This window comes from Lolium perenne, chromosome 1 (assembly GCF_019359855.2).
Source record: "Lolium perenne isolate Kyuss_39 chromosome 1, Kyuss_2.0, whole genome shotgun sequence".
NCBI classification, from domain to species: Eukaryota; Viridiplantae; Streptophyta; class Magnoliopsida; order Poales; family Poaceae; genus Lolium; species Lolium perenne.
In genome coordinates this window covers 37,705,672-37,728,710 of record NC_067244.2, presented here as the reverse complement: position 1 = coordinate 37,728,710, position 23,039 = coordinate 37,705,672, and the positions used below count along the sequence as shown (strand labels likewise).

General features: G+C 46.0%; 1 protein-coding gene across 1 annotated transcript; it reads right to left on the bottom strand.

Annotated features, from left to right (window-relative positions):
• Positions 1-19,804: 19,804 nt before the first annotated feature.
• LOC127330171 (putative F-box/FBD/LRR-repeat protein At4g03220) lies at positions 19,805-22,829 on the bottom strand. The gene is made up of 3 exons (XM_051356480.1): positions 21,621-22,829; positions 20,990-21,172; positions 19,805-19,852 (listed from the first exon to the last, which is right to left on the bottom strand). The coding sequence occupies exons 1-3, from the start codon at positions 22,707-22,709 to the stop codon at positions 19,805-19,807; spliced, it is 1,320 nt and encodes a 439-aa protein (XP_051212440.1). The 5' UTR covers positions 22,710-22,829.
• Positions 22,830-23,039: the final 210 nt, after the last annotated feature.

Sequence of the window (23,039 nt, the reverse complement as noted above, 5' to 3'; positions counted from 1 at the left end):
TCTTGTCGATTTTGTTCCTCACCCGCCCTCCCGTTTGGATGCATATGCGTATCTGGAGGAGCCTATGGAGATGACGTTCGGAAGATTTCACTTTCGCGTCGAGAAAGAGGGGTCGTATCGTGTCGAAATTCCGATTTCGTCGGGATCGTCGGCGGTCGATTCCGATTTTTCAAGCTATACATCGTCAACCGAATCAGGAGAAGAAGAAACTTCGTCATCACGCTTCATCAGCACCAGGGCAAGAGAAAAACTTGCCAAGATCTTCAGCGACATGTCATTTGAGTCATCTGCGGACTCCTATATAAGCGATGGCTCAAGCAGTGTCGACAGCTACGACTTCATCGACAAATCTACTACAGTGGGCAAGGTCTTCGCCAACCTTCATGATGGTGTCACCAAACCCAACATAGATCTGAATAAAAAGTATCATCAGATTTATGTCATCGGAGAACCAAGTCATGATCAGGAGGAAACATCTGAGGCTTTCGATGATTTGGGAAATCCATACGTCGATCCCTCTGATTTGCGACGAGGCCTAGGCAATAAAAATATCGGGCCACAGCCGCGAGACAGAGTCCGACTCCCGCAAGCAGCATGGGATAGAGCCGCAAGAGCTATGGATGGCTCAGAACCAATGGCTACCACAGCCACGCCAGAAGAATTACAAGCATATCAATATAGGCTCGCGCGAGCTGCAAGGGAATTGGAAAAACAGACAGCTGAGCTAAACAGAAGAAAGGAGGCAGCCTCTGCCTCAAGTAGGCGAAGGGCAGAGCTGAGTCGACAATCTAGAACTTCGGGTGATAGCCACAGAGAAGCTCGGAACAGAGCAAGATCAAGGTTACAAAACGTACCTGAAGGAGAAAGAGAGCACTTGGTGCAAAACCTCGACATGTCTTTTATGTCGATAGACACGAGAGGGAACATCATACCCAAGACACCAGAAGCTGGGTATATGGTGACACAAGCTTTCATCCTTGCATCCAAACCACCCCCAGGAGATCCAAGGGAGGCATTGTACAACATGGCAATGGCAGGAGTTGGAGCCATGGGGACAGCGTTTGTAACAACACCTCCCGAAGGAACAGCAAGGCAAAATAGTCCACGACCTACAGCAGCAACAGCAGCAGCTCCCGAAGGACCAAGTGGAGCAAGGGACACGGCAGCACAAGCAAGGGTCGACAGAGCGCGACAAAGCAGGAGGTAACATCGGCAGTCCCCAGAATTAAACGACGAGGATATGTGTGGCTTGCCATGCTTCACGAGGAGAGTGCGAAAAACTCGAGTCCCTTCGGGATTCAAGTTACCTGATAATTTCAAAAAATTCGACGGCCTTCAAGATCCAGAGGATTGGCTAGTTGATTATCTCGAGACGGTGAAGCTCACAGGAGGAACCAGAGCAACAGCTATGCAAAGCATCCAGGTGCATTTGAGTGGAGCCGCATGATCTTGGATAAAGAAACTCCCTCCAGGATCTATCGACAGCTGGGAAACTTTCGAGGACGTGTTCGTCAAGAACTTCCGGTCCACATGTAAAAAACCTGCGTCATTAGAGGAGCTAAGAGCATGCCGACAGAAGCCAGACGAGCCTATGAGAAAATATATCCAAAGGTGGAATATCATCAAAAACTCGGCAGAAAATATATCTGACGAGAGAGCAATAGATGCGTTTGTCGCAGGAATCAGGCGTGGAGATTTTGTAGAGGATTTGGGGAGGACCAATCCAAAAACAGTATCTGCTTTAATGGAAATAGCAAACAGATGGGCAGATGGAGAAGATGTTGTTCACAACAAACGGCATAGGTCGCCAGAGGAAGACCGCAGTCGAAATTATCAACCAAGGCGACGATTTCCTCGGCAGTACTCGAGCTATGATGCTCCAGGACAAATCTCGGTTGGTTTCCGAGCAAGCGCAGGAGGAAACAACAGAGATGAGTACCAGAGAAGCAACGAGCAACGAGGCGACAATAGAGATGACTCTCGAAACAATAGGCAAAATAGCGGGCCAAGGTTCCAGAGACCTTTTGTGTCTCCCGAAGAGATGATGAACGGGCCATGTCAGATGCACTTTTTCCCCGACAGCAACGGAAAAAGACAGTCATGACATCTGCAGAAGGATTGTCGCAATTTCCAGGCAATGCTAAGGTGGGCAGGGCATGCTAATGCTCAGGCAGCACAGAGAAATCCTCGAGAACCTAGGAGTGAGATTCACTTGCCACCTCCTCCCGCGATTACAGACGACAATCGACATCAGCTCAGAATAGCGGCAGCACCTCCACCACTGCCCTACGTTGATCCTAACTCTAACGGAGCGGTCTCGATGATTCAGAAGGGAAGGCCATCCAATAGAACTCAGAAAGTAATTTCGCGACAGGTGTTCATGGCAGAAAAAATGCCTCCACCAACAGTTGAGTATCTCAATTGGTCAGGACAAGACATTGGCTTCACCATAGCAGATCATCCACAACAAGTTCCTCGACCAGGGCACTCAGCACTTATCCTACCAGCAGTTATCGCAGGGTTCGATGTCTCTCGCGTGTTCATAGATGGCGGCAGCAGCTTAAACCTTATGTATGCAGATACACTAAGGAAGATAAATATATCCTTAGCAAACCTGAAACCAACGGACACGAGGTTCCATGGTATCACACCGGAGAAGCCAAGTTACCCGCTGGGGAAGATCAATCTCGACGTTCAGTTCGGGACCCGAGAAAATTATAGAATCGAGAAGTTGGAGTTTGAAGTCGTTGATTTCCCGTCACAGTACCACGCTTTGTTGGGTCGACCAGCATATGCTATATTTATGGCGGTACCACATTACACGTACCTGTTATGGAGGATGCCTGGACCTAAGGGACCAATCACAATCAAAGGAAGCTTCGCCCTAGCCGATAAATGTGATAAGGATTTTCATCGAATATCAGAAACTTTCGGGATGCAAGCTGAGTATTTGGCGTCAAGGCTCATGTCTGACTACGACGTGCTGCCAGACGTTGGAAGGCCAAATAAAGAATCAACTTTCAACACTGAGAAAAATTCTAAGGAGGTGCAGATTCACCCGACAGACTCGAAAAAGACGACGTCCATCGCAAACGACATGGACCTCGCATAGGAAAGCGCGCTCGTCGAGTTCCTCCGTGAGAACTAGAAAATATTCGCATGGTGTCCAGCTGACATGCCAGGAGTACCCAGGGAACTTGCTGAGCACCACCTAAACTTGGATCCATTAGCGAGACCAATCAAACAACCTTTGCGGCGTTTTTCGGAACCAAACCGCAAGGCTATGCTGTCAGAAATTGATCGCCTAAGAGAAGCTGGTTTTATCAAAGAGTTGCACACATAGGCCACATGGGTAGCAAATCCTGTGTTGGTGCCGAAGAAAAACACTAAGGTCCTTCGCATGTGCGTCGACTTTACGTGTCTCAATAAACATTGTCCAAAGGATCACTTTCCCCTCCCGAGGATCGATCAAATTATCGATTTCACGGCCGGATGTGAACGTATTTCCTTTTTGGACGCGTATTCTGGTTATAACCAGATCAGGTTAAAAGAAGAAGATGAAGTAAAAACAGCGTTCATCACACCTTATGGCATGTTTTGCTACAGAACAATGCCCTTTGGTCTGAAAAACGCGGGAGCAACATATCAGAGGATGATGCAGAAGTGTTTGGCGACACAGATTGGAAAAAATGTGCAAGTATACATCGACGATGTCGTCATAACATCAAAAAAGGGGACGACGCTAATCGAGGATCTCAAGGAAACCTTTGACAACCTCGACAAATTCTGCCTCAAGCTGAACCCGATGAAGTGCTCCTTCGGCGTCCCAGCAGGAGAACTTCTTGGGTTCCTAGTTTCAGCAAGAGGGATTGAAGCAAATCCCGACAAAATACAAGCTATCATAACAATGAGGAAGCCAACAAAGTTAAAAGAAATACAGCAATTAACTGGGAGAGTCGCAGCTTTAAGCAGATTCATCGCCAGGCTGGGAGAAAAAGCGTTACCGTTCTACGCTTTGATAAAGCAAGGGGAGAAATTCCAGTGGAACGAAGAAGCCGATAGAGCTTTCGAGGATCTGAAACGCACAATCTCGACACCACCAATCTTGGTGGCGCCGAAGGAAAAAGAGCCTCTCCTACTGTACATTGCAGCCACACCTCAGGTGGTTAGCACGGTGCTAGTTGTCAAAAGAGAAGAAGAAGGGAAACTCCATGGAGTGCAAAGGCCGGTATATTTCATCAGTGAAGTTTTATCGCCTTCCAAACAGCGGTACCCGCAGTACCATAAGCTAGCATATGGAGTAATTACAACGGCAAGAAAGTTGCGCCACTATTTTTTGGCACACCCGATAATAGTAGTCAATGAAGCACCTCTCTCAAATATACTGAACAATCCAGAAGCCACAGGGCGTGTCTCCCTTTGGGGAATAGAACTTTCCCCTCGGGACATCACGTATGAAAAAAGAAAGGCAATCAAGTCGCAAGTTTTGCCAGATTTCATTGCAGAGTGGATGGAGCTGCAAAACACAGGACCTCCAGATTTTTTGAGAACTTGGACTATGAATTTTGATGGATCCAAGAGAGTAGAAGGAGCTGGCGCAGGAGTGATACTTATATCACCTGAAGGCGACAAATTAAAGTATGTCCTACGGATGATGTTCCCAAACGCATCCAACAATGAAGCAGAATACGAAGCCCTCATACACGGGATGAAGATGGCGAAAGCTTGCGGCGCAACTCGACTAAAAATCTTTGGCGACTCACAGTTGGTGGCTCAGCAAGTTATGAACCAATGTGATGCAGTCAATGATAGCATGATAGCATACAAGGAGGTGTACAATGAGCTTGAGAAGCTGTTTGATGGATGCGAGGTAAATCACATCAGTAGGTTGAGCAATGATGAAGCCGACGTTCTCGCAAACATCGGGTCGCAATGCCTCCCAATCCCACCAGGTGTATTTTGGGAAGAAATAGCGGAGAGATCCACAAAGCCGAAGAAGGCGCAGAAAAAGGCAAAAGAAGAAAAAACTTCGGCGCCCCTTAAAGAAGCCGCAGAAGACGAAGAGGACCAAGAGCTTGTGATGATGGTAGAAGTTCCTTGGATGCAAGCGTACATATCGTATATCCTTCGAAAAGAAATACCCGACGATCCACTTGAGGCAAGGCGAGTTATTCGACGGTCCAAATCTTTCACAGTGATCAAAGGGGAGTTATACAAGCGAAGTATTTCAGGCGTCTTGCAAAGGTGCGTCACGCCCGAAGAAGGAAGGATAATCTTAAAGGATGTGCATGAAGGAATATGTGGTCACCACGCGAGTAGTCGAGCTATTGCAGCCAAGGTTTTTCGGGCAGGATTTTACTGGTTGACAGCAATCGAGGATGCGAAAGAGATAGTAAGAACCTGCGACGCGTGCCAGAGATTTGCCGCAAAACCTCACTCTCCGGCGGCAGAACTGATGCCAATACCATTGTCATGGCCCTTTGCCCAATGGGGACTCGATATGGTGGGCAAATTACACAAAGCCTCGCCAGGAGGTTATGAGTACTTGTTGGTTGCTGTTGACAAATTCACCAAGTGGGTAGAAGCGAAGCCAATAAATTCGCCAGACGCAGCGTCGGCAATAAAGTTTGTGAAGGGCCTTGTTTTTCGGTTCGGAGTGCCTCATAGCATTGTCACAGACAACGATACAAATTTTACATCCAAGGAATTTAAGGAGTACCGCGCAGAAGTAGGAATTAAATTGCACTTTGCGTCAGTTGGGCACCCGCAAACCAATGGCCAAGTCGAAAAAGCCAATGGCATCATCTGCAATGGTATCAAAAAGCGCTTGCTAGGACCGCTTGAAAAAGCTCGACATACCTGGCCAGAAGAGTTGCCAAGTGTTTTATGGAGTATCCGAACAACACCAAATACGGCGACACAAGAAACTCCATTCTTCCTCGTCCACGGAGCTGAGGCAGTATTAACAATTGAGATAGAGCATGATTCTCCAAGAGTAATAGAGTATGACGAGGAAACATCACGAAAAGCTCGGGAGGATGATATGGACGCACTCGATGAAGCTCGAGATGAAGTACTTTCACGAGTCACCAAATACCAGCAGGACCTCAAAAACTACCACAGTCGACGGTTAAGGCCAAGATCTTTCCAGGTCGGAGATTTGGTCTTACGGTTAAATCAAGAAAGTACTGAAAAACTCGAATCACCATGGCTAGGCCCTTACGTCGTCACGGAAGTCATCGACGGAGGAGCATACAGGATCAAGGACAAGAAGACGGGGGCTGCCAAGAAAAATCCCTGGAACGTGGCGCAGCTCAGGCGTTTTTACGCCTAGAGTCGAAATATAGTCCTCCTTTGTAAAAATACAATGTACTGAAACGCTCGCGAGTTTTCAGACGCACTCTTTTCCTTTTCGGGGCACCGAGTGGGGCCGGAAAGGTTTTTAATGAGGCGGGCTCGCGATGCTGCAATATAATAAAGATAGTGGAGATATACTTCTTATTCTTCGACACGCTCGGGGGCTCAACGCCTTCAAGTTACAAAATATATACAATATAGATAAACTAGACTTACCGAAATATTTCGCCTTGGTACAATAATACCTCGCCAAATAAAACATCGGAAGCTAACAACCATAAATACATTATACTCGTCAAAATCTTATTGCTTTGGTCTGAAAACCTCGTAACAAAAATATAGAACTTCGCCATCAAGACACTCGGGGGCTCGTAACCCATCGATGAAAAAATAAATATATCTTCTTGCAACAAGAAGAAGAATCTTTGAGATAGCAAAACAGTATAAACTCTAGCCAGAGGCTCGGGGGCTCCAACAATATAAGTTGCTTTACAATATAAACAAATTCTTCGGAATCAAAGAGATCGACAAGATATAGACATAATTTCTCGCAATATAGTACAGTTCAGTTCAGTCCTAATATACTATCTATGGATAAACCTCTGGTTGTTTTGTGCTCAGCATAGGTTCCTTTGATGAAGAATTCTGAATCCATCCAAAGAAGTTCATCCATCATCGCCTCAGCCACAGGAGTAACCATCTCATTGATTGAGTCGATGTTATTTTTCCGCCGCGATTTCTTGGCCAAGCAATCAGCAACAATCTTCGTCAGGTCCAACTTGGGATGGCAAATGTGTATCATAATCATGGCAAACCTTGCGCCAGCAGTCAATTGAGCTCGCACAAAGTTATGAATACGAGGAGCATCTCTAAATTTCTCCATCAGTCCAAGAAGAGTTTCGGGAGCCTCATCTCGAGGAAATAAAGTCTTGTAAACAAGGGTTAAGGTTCTCGTGCAGAAATTGAGAAATTCGCGCACCTGACAAGCGCGATCTTGGAACCTGACAATTTGCTGGGTTCGCTCAGGAGTTGCCCAGAAAAGACAGCCATGGTTAAGAGAAAGATTGACGAGGAGATTCGTCCTGACATTCACTCTTTCATCTTCAGCAGCAGCGTCGAGAACCGAGCCTATTAAGCGACAAAGCAAGAAATCTAAGGGGAGGCACAGTAACAAAAAGAAAGAAGCAGTGTGAGGTTGGAAAAACATACCTAGCATATCCGCGCTAGCTTCAATCATTAGCTCGAGCATGCTATTTTCTCGATTAGTGGCTTTCTCAGCTTCCGACACAGCAGCATCCTTGGCAGCTATGGCCTCTTTGGCTTGTTGAAGAGCGATTTTCTCTTTCTCGGATGCTTTTCGAGATTGTTCCATCATTGCCAGAGTTTGTTTTTTCATGGATTGAAGTTGCTGTCGAAGTTCTTGCAAATCTTGCGACAAATGTCTGCTTGAAGAACCTTCGATGAGATTATCATCGACTAGTGTTTTCTTCGAGAAGGAGGAAGCAGGAGAATTATCGGCAGCACGAGGACTGGCAGAGTAGTTATCAAAAATCAACTGGAAAAGAAAATTTCAATATCAAATGATCGCGCAAGACAGAATTCCATTGATCTTCAGGAAATTTACATAGATATTACAGAAGAAGTTCTTCAAAAGGACTACTAGGGTAATTGTCGCCAAAGCTAATATGGCGACAATAGCTAAAGAAACAGAAAAATAAAAAAGAAGAGGCATTCAACTAGACCTCCGGCCTTGATGAGCTAGGAGTTGCAGATGGCTTGATCCCGAGATAGGCCAAGATTTTCTTCGTGTTGGGCTTGGCTGCCTTGATCAAAGATCGCCATTTTGTTTGCTCTATCTGGTCTGTGTCGCCTACTTTCGCCCAGTCGATAGTTTGTTGGCTATCAGCGACCAAAGCAATAGTGCTTTCGACAGCAATCTTCATGTTCTCCTGGCGCATCTTCAATCCAAGATCTTCTGGTGGATTGAAGTCCTTGGCAAGAGCAAGGAAAGTCTTGGGCTCCTCTTTCTTCGGGAAGAAGTAGGGGAACAGCCTTGATAATCCTGTGTCAGCATGCTCCATGCCTTCGCGAACTTCGGTTCCATGAAACTCTAGGAAAGATAGTGCGTCAAGGAGAGGATCATTGTCGGGATCTTCAAGTTCAAATTCTTGGTTTGTTTTACCTGCCGCAGAAAATATATGTTGGTCGACAGCAGGCAAGGAAAAGCAAGTCTAAGAAAGATAGAAGGGATCGACAAAATTACCAAGGAAGCGCCGATTCTGTGTGTTCAAGCGCTTGATGATAGCCTGTTCACGAGTAGCCTGTGCGGCCTTGTGCTCGTTCAAAGCAGTTTCGGCGTCATCAAGTCTTTTTTTGCAGATCTTCGACACCAGCAGCTTTTGCCTTGGCCTTATCAGCCTCTGCTCTAGCTTGGCTAGCGTCAAGTTCAGCTTTCTTGTGAGCCGTTTCACTTTGCTCCAGTTTTTGAGCAAGAGTGTCGACAAGCTTGTTGGCTTCTGCAAGTTTCTCTGCCAAAATAGTAAAGAATCGTCAATATTGCGACAAAACAAGAGCAAGAAGTTGTGAACAAGGGTCATCAAAAAGTTATTACCTTCAGTTTTGCTGGCATATTCACGGTACCCAATGAATTGGGCACCGATACGAACAAGCTCTTTGATCATAGGCTGTCAGAGAAGAACAAAGAAAGAAAACGTCGGTACGGGAAAAATATGAAGGCATAAAGAAGCAAACAGAGGACATAAAGATAGTGACAAGCAAATTAAGAACTTACATCATCCAAGAGAGGATTGGAGGAGCTACCCACTTGGAGGGTAGGCTCCACGATCGTTTCCACCCTTGTCCTTTTTGGTGAAGGGACAAGAGGACTTGAAGGAGGAGTGGGAGCGCCAACGTTTTGTTGAGGAGGCGAGGATTCCTCTCCTTCAACGGGCGTCTCCGAAACAATTAAAGTATGTGATGTACTCGTTCGAGCAGCCACATCAAGAGTTGGTACTTCTTCCTCATCATCACTGCGATTAAAAGTCGACAGCATAAAAAGCAAGATAGACAAAAATCTTCGAGTACAAAAATAAGGGGAAATGAAAGTGACTTACGAGCTGATGAGGGATTCAAGATATGGATCATAAGTTGCCTTCTGACGTGAAGGACCAACTTCTTCGGCTTTGGAGGTGCCGGAATCTTCGGCATCATTCATCTTTCTCTTGTTCCTTGGAGAAACAGCAGGAGGAGGAGATTGTGCCGATGCAGTGCCTTCGGAGGCAGCCTCCTTTTCAGAAGATCCCGCAGATTTTAGAGAATCCACGGGTTCATTCACAAAAGAGGGAGCATCTTGGTTGTCGTCGGTGACAACGGCCCTTTCCTCGACTTCTCCACCTTCAGGAAGGGGAGGAAGCGAGATAAGATTTGGGTGGTTCTGTAAAAAAACAGGGGAAGATGTCAATAAAGGAATTATAAAAAACAAGGAGATAGCAAAGCGATAACAAATCAAGCGGAAAAGTTTACCTTGGGAAGTGGATTTGTGGCGCTGAATGGTTTTACACGGCAAGAAGAAGGGACAGGATCTTTTTTGCTGAGAGACGAGATTTTTCGGACAAGCTTCTCTAAGTCCTTGACCTCTAAATCCATCGACAACCGATCTACGTCCTTGTCGCCAGCATACTTCCAGAGAGGGTATTTGCGAGCTTGAAGAGGTTGCACCCTAGTTCTAAGAAAATACGCTGTGATCTGAATGCCTGACAGCTCCTTGCCGCGAGTATTTTGCAACTCATGGATGTGAGTCATCAAGGCCTCTGTCGATATCTTTTCTTCTTCGGTAGCTTCTGCGTCCAAGGAGCGGCGGCGAAGGATTTTTTCGGCGCCATCGAAAGGAGGGATGTTGTGTTCAGCACATCCATGGTTCTCCTCCTGAATGTACAACCACTTCTTGTGCCACCCTTGAACTGAGTCAGGGAATTTGACGTCGAAGTAATCGACGGTGGGGCGAACGGAAATTACAACGCCGCCTATATTATAGGCGACATTGGGAGAGCCATTACGGCGACAGAAGAAAATGCGCTTCCATAGCGCCCAGTTAGGCTGGACGCCAAGGAAGGCTTCGCAGAGGGTGATGAAAATGGAGATGTGGAGGATAGAATTTGGCGTGAGGTGGTGAAGTTGCAGACCATAAACGAAAAGCAGTCCGCGGAGGAAAGGATGAATGGGGTGGAGAGACCGCGGATGAGGTGGTCGACAAAACTTACCTGATACCCCATTGGAGGGGTTGGGTAGCTTTCTTCACTAGGGAAGCACATCGCCTTGGGCTTCTTGCTGATCCCCAGCTTCTTCAGGAGATTGATGTCCTGGGTGGAAATCTTGGACCTTTCCCACTCCGCGGCTCCCAGATCCACGGCAGTCATTGATGATTCCGGCGTGCTGTGCCTGATCAACCGACGCGGTGGCATCAACAATGGCGCGGGAATGCAGCTTGGAGAAGATGAGCTTAGGGAATTGTGGAGCGCAGGAGGAGATTTTGCAGAGGAGAGCAGGAGAACGGCGCGAGCGGAAGTGCTCGAGGAAGAAGAAGGAGATCTTATATAGAGGTGCGGCGAAGCGGCAGACCGTTGGATTGAAAAAGTGTGCGGCAGATGATAGCCACGTGGAAACAAGGGTAAAAAAGTATTTTAACATTGGAGAAGTTACGGTACGTGCGCCAGAAAAAGCGGAGGACGTGTGTCCCCCACTTGCACGACGTGTCAAGATAGTGGATAAATTAGGCCCGCAAGGCAGCGGGAGAAGATTTGTCGTGATTTTCGGATTTGCAGTCGTGGCTATCGTCAGCAATAGCGTCACCTTGGCGGAAGAAAAAATTCGCCTCAACAGCTTCATAAAAGGCGACATGGAAAATATTTGTGAGCCTTTGATCAAACACAAGTTCTTGATCAAATGCTCGGGGGCTACTTTGAAAAAATGAAAAGATCAAGAAAGACAAAATAGAAATGGTGTGAGCCTATGATCAAATACCAATATTTGTTCATAGCCTCGGGGGCTACTCCCATCGGGAGCGCTGTTCGCGCACCCGAGAAAATTGTAAAACTTCGGGAGAGAAAGAAAATATAGCGGCATAAGACGTGGAGCCTACACCCAAGCACAAATCCTTGGCTGTAGCCTCGGGGGCTACTCCCATCGGGAACGCTGTTCGCGTGCCCGATGAAATTATAAAAAAGAAAGAAAGAAAAAGAAAAGGAAAGATAGCAGAGCAAAAGAGTACATTTCGAGTTATAAATAACTCTGCATATACTCCCATCGGGAAAGCAATATAAGTCATCTTTGACTCAATAAAATGTGCCATTCCAACAGCCGAATAAGCACTTGACAATATATTCTCAGAACGCCAAAGTTGCGATCAATTTCGGAATGCCGCAAAACTTTGCGCAGGTAAGACCCCAGATCCGTTCTGTGAGGCGTGGCGCCGTCTCTGACGTCGGTTTGCTACTTTTATCCGTATCAACAGATACGAAGAAAAATCCTAACGAACGCGTTAGGTACCCGATAAATTTGACTGGGACTCGACAGAATGGTAAGACCTTAAGCGGCACCTGTCGAAGTTTACACCAGTATCCCGAGATCATGTCCAGGGACGTGATCTTGAAGTAGGTTTTTGCGGATTGCCACTAGAGCAGTTAACTAGTACCTGATCCGTCAGATGAACTAGCCCCAACTACCATTATCCCTGTACAATATAGAAATTTATGTGAAAAAATATAGAAAAGTTAAAGTTGTCGAGTAAAAATAAACAGTGGAGATTTTCCCTGACTCTACGATTCAAGCAAAATCTCGGGGGCTACTGACATAGGCATCCCAAATGGGCCTGCCGAAGATGGTACCCGGGGTTTACTGAAGGCCCACTACCCGAAGAATAAGAAGATTCGGAAGCCCAAGATATTATTAAGGAAAGCTAGAGTTGTAATAGGAAGCATTATTTGTAATCTTGCGGGATGAATTAGAAACCGTCCCGGACTCTGTAACTTGTACAACACGAATCCCTCGGCTCCGCCTCCTATATAAGGGGGAGTCGAGGGACGAAGAAAGCATCGAATCATTGTCTCTCAAACCCTAGTTTTCATAATCGTCGAGTACTTTTCGGCTGAAACCTTCGAGATCTACTTGCCCTCTACTTCCAACTAAACCCTAGTCTACAACCCGTAGGTATTGACAAGTTAATACCTTGTCAACGGCGCATGGATCCGGCTCTGCCGCACTTGGAGGTGGACGATTCTTCGTGCCTTGCTCGACTAGGTTCAGTTTGACGAGTAGTGCTTCCAGGATACGCGTCGTATCGTCGTGCTTGGCCGCGCCCGATTCGATTGCCGCCGCCTGAATCTCCTGCTGCGCACGCATCTTCTTCTGGGTCGTGTCGATCCCCGCGACCACACCGCACAGGAGGTCGAGGCTGGACTGCAGCCTGTCGAGCGTCGCTCGAGTCTCTTCTGCGGCTTCTCCCATCGAGCGACCTTGCCGGTGCCGTGGAGAACCGCTGCAAAATCGAGCGACCAGCGCGAGGATTTACTGCACTTCCGATGGATTCGATGGAAATCGAGATCCCCAGAAGAGCGACCCGACCCTGGAATTACAACACAGATCAAGAGGGGAAAACACCCACGAACACAGCACGAGCGGCCCAGAAATCGCCCGAATCTGATACCAAGTGTAACACCCCATTGCTACCGGAGATCGCCGGAGCGTGAGGAGAAGGATAATGCCGCTTGTGGAGAGAGGCCACCGGGGAATAGTACCACTTGTGGAGAGTGGCCACCGGAGGGGTAGGGGACGAGAGAGAGAGAGGAAACGGGTGCAACCCGGCTTCAGTTCTATTCTTCGATGTCTTCCTCCAGATGTGCTTCTCCTTTTGTTGGCATCCACCGGTACTGCCAGCCCAAGACCACCAGGCCCGTGGCCCATGATGTCCAGGCCTATATCTCCCAAGATACCGGGTATGACAGCCCGCCGCCGCCGAGTTAATGTGAACGTGAAGGGGATTTTTTTTTTGGCAAACGGAAAATGCTGGGGTTTTACAGGGGAGACCACACGTTTGTTAACTTTGATTACAGGGGAAACCACACGTTTTTGTAGGGGGGAAAACCACACGTTTGTTAACTTTGAAGATGGTACGAGGTTGACCAGAATTTTCCATTTACTCGCCTACACCGTTCTCTTGGAGCCGTTCCGGGCTGGACTGTGCCACGAGTAAATGGCAATAAACTACCACATTACAGACGGTTATGTCTATAAACTATCAACATTGGCAAGGCAATACATAACTACCACTCTTAAGACTTGGTCGAGATGTGGAGCACTGATTCCCAATTAGCTTTGTTAAGACGTTTTCTGACCATTCGGTCCCGTCTGTCAGCTCTACGTGGCTGAAACTGAAAGATTGAACCTCACTACAAGAATTTTATAATCTTTGAGGGTTGATTTGCAAAATCACCAAAGGGATAAGATTCGTCGCAGGCACGCAGCCCCCCCCCCCCCCCTCGTCGCGCCTCCCCTCCCGAGCCCCTCCCGAGCCGCCACCTCGTCGCGCCGCCCCTCCATTCACGCCACCCCCTCTCGAGCCAACACCTCCTCGCGTCGCCCCTCCCGAGCCGGCCCCTCCGCGCATAGCCGACCGCCGCCGGCCTCTTCCACCGCTCGACGCTGCCCCGGCCTTCCCCTGCTCCAGCGCTCAGTTATGGCCGCGGGCTGAGCTCGGGTTTAGCTCGTCCCCGCGAGCTTGGGGCCACCGGTCGCCGCCCTGCCGTCGCCAAGCCGTGTTGCCCCTGACGTCCCCTGCGGTTGCTCGTGTGCCGGAGACGGGGCAGAGGAACTCCTCCAGTGGGCTCGCCCCCTCGCCGGCAGGTCTTGTACGCCGCCGCACATCACGTTGACCACCGCACCCATTGCCCGACCCGCGCGTCCCGCACAACCGCGGTAGGAGGAGCTTCCTGCACAACCCCGGTAGGTGGCGCCGCTATCGCCATTCATGCTTGCCTCGCCATTCCTATTTTGTATGTGGGGAATTGATGAGGACATGTGTGTGACACGAAAATAAGAAATCTGGGGTTTTTTGTAAAATGAAACTGGTGATTTGCTTTTCACTTGCCACGTGGACCCTGACAGGTGGGGCCGAACGGTCAGAAAACGGCTTAACAAGGCTAATTGGCAGAATCAGTGCCCCGCGTCTCGGCCAAGCCTCAAGAGTGGTAGTTATGTGTCGCCTTGCCCAATGTTGGTAGTTTTCAGACATGGCCGCCTGTAATGTGGTAGTTCCTCGTCATTTACTCAGCACCACCCATCCGGCAGGTCACGTCGTTCCAGCCGTCGCACGGTTGTCGGTTGTTCTTGAGCAGTTGGGCGATGGTGACAAAGAGGGGAACTATGATCCGAGGTTTCTCCTCCTTCTTCGCTCCCAATAAAGACGTCTTGTGGTCATTTCTCTTGTTTCCCATAGCAGGACAGTGACACGATCTACATGTCGGTGTGGTGGATATAACCGTACAAGCGTGGTTGAAACTGGGACAATGGGGCCAGGAAGATATGGGCGATGATAGGATGTTGCCGGTGCCCTTTTAAGAACAAGATGCGGTACTCGAAACCACCCGCCATTGATGGCGGCGCGGAAGACCAACAGTTGGCGTGGCCGCTGAAGACAATGCGCGCCATTGTTGGCTGCGACGCAGCGCGGAAGCGATGCAGCCTCGCACCCGCTGCCAGCGGGGCCATGGCGACAAGGTGCGGACATGTGCACGACGCACGCGGATGCATTTGCGACGTAAAATTGGGCATGTTTGCGTCCCCACATACAGGCCTATCAATTTACATCGGATCGCTTGGGTGTCCAACCCATTTTTCGATCGCGTGGATGCAAAGCGCTGGGCGCTCGAGATACCCTTGCGAGTGCAGCAATCTGTGCAAATAAAACTGCCACATCGAGGCTCCGTGCTTTATTAAGGCAGCCATGTTGTTCATCAAGTTTTTAGTTCCCATAGCAGCTGATGAAGCCTACGTACAGAACGAGACTCAGCAAATTTTCAAACAGGATAACACATGGCGCCCGTGGAGCGCGGCTAACGCATGCTCACACGTACTGATGGGGAAGTGAGTTGCAGCGCTAGCTGGGTCAGATCATTTTCCACCAGAACTTCCACTGAGCGGACATGAAAGACTGGTTTAACAATGTCGTTCCCTAATAAAAGCAATCGCAAGACTCACGATCCGTCTCAATTTCGTTTCTTTACAACAGCCTGACGTAGACAAAACATGTAGCAGCATGCAAACAGCATTGCCACCCCCAAGATGAACTGCTCCTTGGTTTCGACAAGAACATAGTAAATAACCATCAAGCAATAAAAGGTTCAGTAAATAAACCATTCTATGAGTCTAGTACACCCTGCAAATATAAATAAGGCTGTCGCAAAGAGTGCATCGGATACAGCCTGATCTATCAGACTCTGATTTACACACAGTTTGCAATTGATACTGAGATGAGATACGCCAGCTACAGAACGATCACAGCATAAGCGACAAGCTGGTATTTTAGTCTTCTGGAACATGCTAAGTGTTCTTAGAGAAGCAGCGGTAGGAGTTAAGTTTCCGGAACGATTGGTTCTTAGCTAACGTTGCTGACGCTACATTAGGCAAAGCAGGGCCCCTTCATACATATTTCTGGCCTAGAAAAGCTTTGAAGCATCTGGAAGAACTCCTTGGCCTCGCTTTCATTGACTGAGCGGTGAAAAGTTACTGTCATCTTTTTTAGCACTGTTGCCCAATCGAATAACCGTTTGATAAGAGCAGCTTCATGTTCAGTTCCTCTAATATCATGGATTTCTACTTCTTCGAGGAGATTCAGCGCAAGTTCCTCAGTTTTCCAATTTGATGGATGATCACAACTACAACCTGATGGACACACAGGTTGTACCTGAAACAAGGTGCATATATATTAGATTAATACTCCAACAGACGATGTAAGATCAGCCGATGGGATTTAATGACATGAAATAAGAATGATGGAAATAGAAATTCTAAGGTTGGCAGGATATATAACATGCTCTTAACAAATTCACAAAATAATAACACATGTAAAACAGCTATTGCAGAGAATATGATTGTTCTATGCAAACAACAAACATTTTAATACTTATGCAGACAGTATTTGTGTAAGATCTTAAATTAGCCTTATGCCATTGTTATTGTCTTGTTGATGCAATCTTTAAAAACAAATTCCTAAAGAATCTTATCTTATCTTATGTTTACTAATTGAAGGCACCATTTGAGTCCCCATTAATCCTACTACAAAACTAAGCTAATTGCCCATCCAATCTGCAGTTATTTAATGGCAGCCATTAGCTGAAGTGCCTCACGGAGTCCTTGCCACATGTCCCGCGAGCAACCCTCTTAACAAAAAAAAAAACGCTTCGGGATGCCAAATAATCATCTCCCTCGCAGCATCGTAACCTTTCTGCCTCAATGGCGTTTAGCATTCTAAAAGAAACAAAAAAAAGGTGTTTAGCCGAACGAGCTGTAGCGTCACTCTTCATCTTCCTTCGCCTTTGCAAGTGCCCTGTTCTTGCCATCCTCGACTTCAAAGATTAAGCTGCGCTGCAACCAATATAAAAGAAAACGACCCAAATCCACAATCCAGTCCCCCTTTAATTTCCTTCCATGTGATGCCCCTCTCATGCATCTCTGTCTATAGGCGGAGAATCACAGATCCATCCGCAGACGATAAATACGAACTTGGGTTGGCAGCATAGGATTTAGATTTCATAGCTGCCACTTATAGAAAATATGACAAAGCATTAATTTGCACCTAGGATGCCAGAGTATCCTTTTAGTGGTTCCAGAATTTATAGCGCTGAGTAGTTTTCATTGATAATGGTTCAAATACTGTCGCCGGCTCAATCTACTTTCACCAGATTTATGCTTACATTGTATGCGGCAGGAATAGAATATATGCATGGCACTGAATGTATTTCTTCAAACTATACTCTGCAAAAGCTCCCAAAATAAATTCTCCAAGAAACTTACACGATGAACTAATATTTCTATGTAGATCACAAATACTAGGATTTATAATCTTATATTGACCCGAAATGAATTTAGCCACCACTATGCCCAGTATGGTTACATTAATTGCTTCCGTTATTGAAGGTTCGACTAGTCTTGACTTCTCAAGGTAACGAACAGATTCACCATTTCATACGTTTCTAGCCTCTGAATTTATATTCCGTTTCCACAATTTAGATCATTCCATGGAGTAAATAAATGAAAATCCATGGTTTATCTGACAAATGAATAACGCTCTTATCTATGTTTCTGAACTGATTTTCCATTAATTTCTTACTATGCTTGCATATCTAGAATACTTTAACTGAAATTCGCTGACTTTGGTATGTGGTTCACTTCACTTGCACAGGTTTGTACTAACTTTTAGCATTATATTCCCATTTCATTGTTTTCTCTCTATATGAGCCTCATTTTAAATCTATGTTAGGACAGTCGGATAGAAAGAAAAAAAGAGTATGCTGATGTCTATCTCTTCCATGATGAAAAATAGAAAATTATTTATCTCTTTTTGAGGGTGATGTGATGAATTTTCTTACATTGAGTGTGCTCTCGCTACGTCCAAAATTTGCATTAGTTTGTATAAGCAACATCCAAAATGCAGCGTTGAACACGATTACATCGAAGATACAGAATACTACAAGAAAAAACTCTGAAGGCTCAGAATCAATAAAGATTAAGAACTTCTTTTGTTTTTTCATAATAACTTCATTTGGTTCTTTGGAGATCGAGATCCCATCTAATAACATATGAGTTCTGTAATGAAGATAAAAGGTGCAACCTAGTTGCAACTCAACTCAGTAAACGGCGGCTAATATGATGGATATGTTTTGAGAAAGAGGTTTGATTTGATGTTTTCATGTAACTAAAACTGTACGGAAAGTGAGAATAATTGTATTGGATATCTTACTATCTATATCTCTTATAAAGCAGAACCCAACTAGGAGGCCATTTAAGTTGTGTATCTTAACATGCAACCTAGCCACATCATCAGATAATCACAACCGTACAAATATCATCTCTATCCGTCCATTGTGTTGTACTGTTGTCCTTATCCGGTGCCCAGTCTATCAATACAAAGTTGTCTCGGCACAAGCTCTAGGCGACAATTCCTTTCATCTTCATCTCCTATAGTTTATTCCCTCCGGTTCGACTAGCCCAAGAGATGAATTGATGCCATCAATGTTTTTTATTCACCACTTTCATCTTCTCCATTAAGAGTAAGCAATGAAGTTGCAAGGTATATTTCCTTTAAGAAGTCGAGTTACTTCATTCCTATCGTTGCGTCCACATCCTTGCTTGAAGCCTCTGATCGGGTTTTCTTCTGCCGTGGTCATCATCATTTCCTTCTCATGCTTGATCTAGTCAATTCACCACGATCTCTGATGGCCAGTAATCGTTGGTCCTGCTACACCCTAATTATCAGCGGCAAGAGCACCTTGCAAAGATCCAAAAAAAACTTAGGAGTATGCTCTTCCCCTACACTCTCCATGTTCAAGCACTCCAGTTTCATTGCCACACTAGAGCGGTGCCTTCAAATACGTATTTCTCCTCTCTTGCTCTTTCTTATTTGCGTGTGCAATCAAGTAATCAGTTTTTCTATCTTTCTATCATGCAAATCATCCATGCTAATACATAATGATTCACTTTGATGCCCAACATTTTTGTTGATTCGTGATGCTTCTTCTTCTGCCCTTTAGGTATTTAACTAAGCCCCGCCTATTTTCCTTGAACATGATATTAATCGTACTTTACTGACAATAGCTTATTTGCTGCCTTATCGCAACAATTCTGATTTTATTATATATAAGTTGACTGCAACTCTTCACACCAATTATATAAATGAGCAGCTTACTGCTCACATGCAACAATTTCAATGTTGGTAAACTTTGTTTTCTCATACTGCCTGTAATAATGTCAATGTAGGTAAACGTTGTTTTCTCATACTGCCTTGCATGTCTGCTAGATCTCCCAGCAGTAATTTATCAAGACATGATAAACAAGCTGCCAACCGATATTTTCGATCGAGATATGCTTTTTTAGAAAAGGAGGTTGAAAAAAGTAAAAAATTACTATATATGATTTTGATATACTCAACACACTTTTTCCAATCCACATAGCAATCTGCTATAGGTATAATTATACCTGACATAGACTGCATTTTCATTGACTAACAATTTTCAACTAAGTAGTTTCTTCAAAGTGTTTTATGTAATGTAGCATCAAATTACCGCACCAACTCACAGGGTATCATCTAGTTTTTTCAAGAACAGGACATCGTACTATTTTGTTAAGTAAGGATGCTTAGGTGGTGGTCGTTTGTGGATGTAAGTTGACAAATGATGTGTCAAAGCTTTTGTAGTTTCACTGCCTCGATAACTTCAATTAGCTCAACCTACAAATGGACACAGGTCTTTAGCCATTCAGTTACATTTTTTTTTCCTGATAACAATTCTCCAGTTTGAATAAAGTATGTTGTGTTCGTGACATTTCCTCAGAGGCCATGCCATTTACTAAGGTGTCTAATTTCAGTCTGAAAACATCATAAAAAATCACATCGTTAAAAAAATAAATATGTTGTGCCATGCCATTTCCTAAGATGTCTATTTTCAGTGTCAAAACTCCAATTTTGTAAATATTGTTAACTAGGTCCTCACTTGATGTTCAAGAAATTTACACCATTGTTTTTCTATGTTGATGGATTCTTTTGTAAAGGTGAATCACAATTGTTTATAATTTTTTTATAGTGTGTAGACTATTGTTCAATGACTTCTTTTGATAGAGTTGCATCACTATTTTAAAAACTCTATATTGTTAATACTACTGTGTAACTACAATGTGCGATGCACAGGTTAGCGACTAGTAATAGTATATTAATAATACTATTATCTCCTAAATCCTGTTTTATCAAGATTGAGCCAGCCATGCAATGACTCGGTCAAATTCACATAAATGACATATGTTTCTAATGGGAGCTGCCAATGCAGCAGATCCTTTTGGAATGATTTCTCGTCTCCTCTAGCTCAAACACTTCTGCAGCTCCGCTCTGGCAGCCATTTTTCTTCACCAATCTTTCACCGCCACCCCCACCTCCCTCCGTGATGGCTGCTGGTGCAACACCACCATCTCCTTCCCTGCCTCCCCACTACAACCAACCTGACAACCAAAGCAAAGCGCCACCCTCTAGAGAGAGATGGGTCGCCTGAGACCGATCTTTAAGAGAGAAGACAAAACGAAGGAGTTATTCCGTTTCATTGTTGGAAACAAAATCATGAATCATGCATTGCCCGATAATTTTGCTCATTCCTAACAGACTAACTAAAATTGAAACATGTTACCAAGTTACCAACACCTAGAGTAACATGCATTGTCATTGCTAGATACATAAGACATTAATTAGTTGCCAGAACAAAGCATCCAGTATCAAGTCAACACCTAGAATAGGGCTACTAGCGGCTCAAACCTCGGTATGCAAAGAAATATGAATGCATACAAGGTATGAGATAGACAAACAGAGTAAGGGTAGTATTACCTCTGGGTGGCTAGTTGAACCGACAAGTGCAAGCCACAGTATTTTCAAACCAGTAGACATCCTGAGAAGATGAAACACACTCGCTCCAAAGGAATGTCCTTGGGGACATATACCCAGGGACATGCGTGCAATATTCGGGAGCCTTGCCATGTCTTCCATCAAGAACTGCTGGTCGGTAATGTCCTGGTGTAGATTCGTGTGAAGACACAAAAGTGAATCATTCTGATGGTTAGTGATGCCTTGGTGTAGATACGTGGGAAGTCGCCGAAAAGGATACTTAATAACAAATAGAAAGAACAGGAGAATCTCGTTTACAAAGTCAATAACAGTATAACACACAATAAAAGGTTCTTTTATCCTGGTAAGTCTGAGCTCATGTGCTCCTTTGAATAACAATTATACCCAGGCAGTGTAGTGGTTTGCAACATCAATGTTAACTACTGAAAGGTAGAAAAATGTAACGCCATCTCATAAGATAAATGGATACTATAAAGGACAAATGATTGGGTGTGCTAAGGCATGTTTCACATGCTTAAGCAAGTTAGAATTTTGGTGTATGCATATGGCTAATTCCTTAATTTGGACTCCAAGTTTACAATGATGGTATAACTGACATAAAAAATGAACTCACCAGCTGATAGTGAAGCAAGAATCTGAGACTGAGGATGAGCTGAAAGCGCCTTAGAAGCCTCAGAAGGTAGTTATTTGGAGCATAGTTATCTCTTCCATATACATGAAAAAGGTATGCACCCAGCGTCTCGAGATTTTCTATGTTGCCAAACTGCGTGGAGCTTGGGTCATAGGCATCATGCCAATAGAGAGACTTGAGCCGAGGAGCGTAGATGTTTGCAACCGGTTGATTATGCCTCGAAGCCCTAGCACGGTAGTTTGCAAAGCAAGAGTCCACATAAATACATTTGAGTGCTGGAGCCGTAATAGTGAGCTGCTGCAAGGAATGCACACTCATTAGCTCCATTTGCAAGAGAGAGTTGGACTCAATGGTGACGTGGCCCGGACCAAGGGCATCGGCTGGGTGCAGATGCACATCCTTTAGGCTGATTGCTATGAGCGAATCAGAGTGGATTGCAAGGTTGCCTAGACCCGAGGCCGCTTTGATGATGAGTTTCCGTAAGACCGGGCAGCGTGGCGAGGAGACAAGGTCACCGAGCATGCACGGACCATGTAGCTGGACACAAACCAGGGAGAGGTCGTTGAGCCTTGCGAACACGCCCAATGGTGGAATGGAGACCCCAAGAGGCCCTAGTTCGAGGCGGATCGAGGCGGCGTTCTGGAAGCAGGGCAGCTCAAAGGCTCCTCTCTCGTCGGCCATGTCCTCCTCTGGTCCGTTCTGTGACGCCCTGCTGGTGAGGGACAGACGGCCGAAGAGGCGGGGCGCGGCGATGAGGAGCCAGGACGCCATGGAATCGGGGGTGCCATCCAAGACGTCGGCTTGGAGGATCCAGAGGACCGGAGCTTCATGGGATTGGAGGGCAAGACGTATGTGCTGTGGGTCAGTGGGGAAGGGGAAGTTGAGCACCGGGAGCAGCCTCCAGAGGCGTCGCCAGCGGCTGGAGAGGACGCTGGTTCGCGCGGCGACGGGTACGTCGCGGATGTTGTCAAGGATGCGGAGAAGAAGGTCTTCGGGAAGGTCGCTGAGGCGGTCCTCGCTACCGCTGTCGCCGCCATCTGAGAGCTTGGGTCGCTGGGCAGGGATCTCCATGGAGGAAGAGGGAGTTGGCGCATCTCAGATCGGGCTCAAAATCGGTGGCTAGCTAGAGATCGGGGGATGGGGGTGGTGGAGTCGCCGGCCGGCGCCATCGCCGTTGCTGCAGATGGGGAATTGGAGTGTTCGAGCGGCCAACGGGGTATGCAAAATGTTGATATTGTTGCCGCTGCGGCCTGCGGGAGCGCGGAGCTGGGCTGTGGAAAATATAGATGGGCAACAAAGTATGGGCCTTAGCTCGGTTTTACTACAGCCTGCCGGCCCGTTTACTATTGTGAATCCACCGAACCAGAAGGTTTAATAACTGCGTATTGTTAAAGTAAAACG

What these genes read in the sequence shown, in the direction of transcription:
- LOC127330171 (XM_051356480.1), bottom strand. Translation starts at nt 22,709, where the DNA reads ATGGAGATCCCTGCCCAGCGACCCAAGCTCTCAGATGGCGGCGACAGC. An exon ending in TCTTGCTTCACTATCAGCTG is followed by an intron (nt 21,173 to 21,620) that starts GTGAGTTCATTT and finishes AATCTACACCAG; the next exon opens with GACATTACCGACCAGCAGTT. An exon ending in GTTCAACTAGCCACCCAGAG is followed by an intron (nt 19,853 to 20,989) that starts GTAATACTACCC and finishes GTCCATTTGTAG; the next exon opens with GTTGAGCTAATTGAAGTTAT.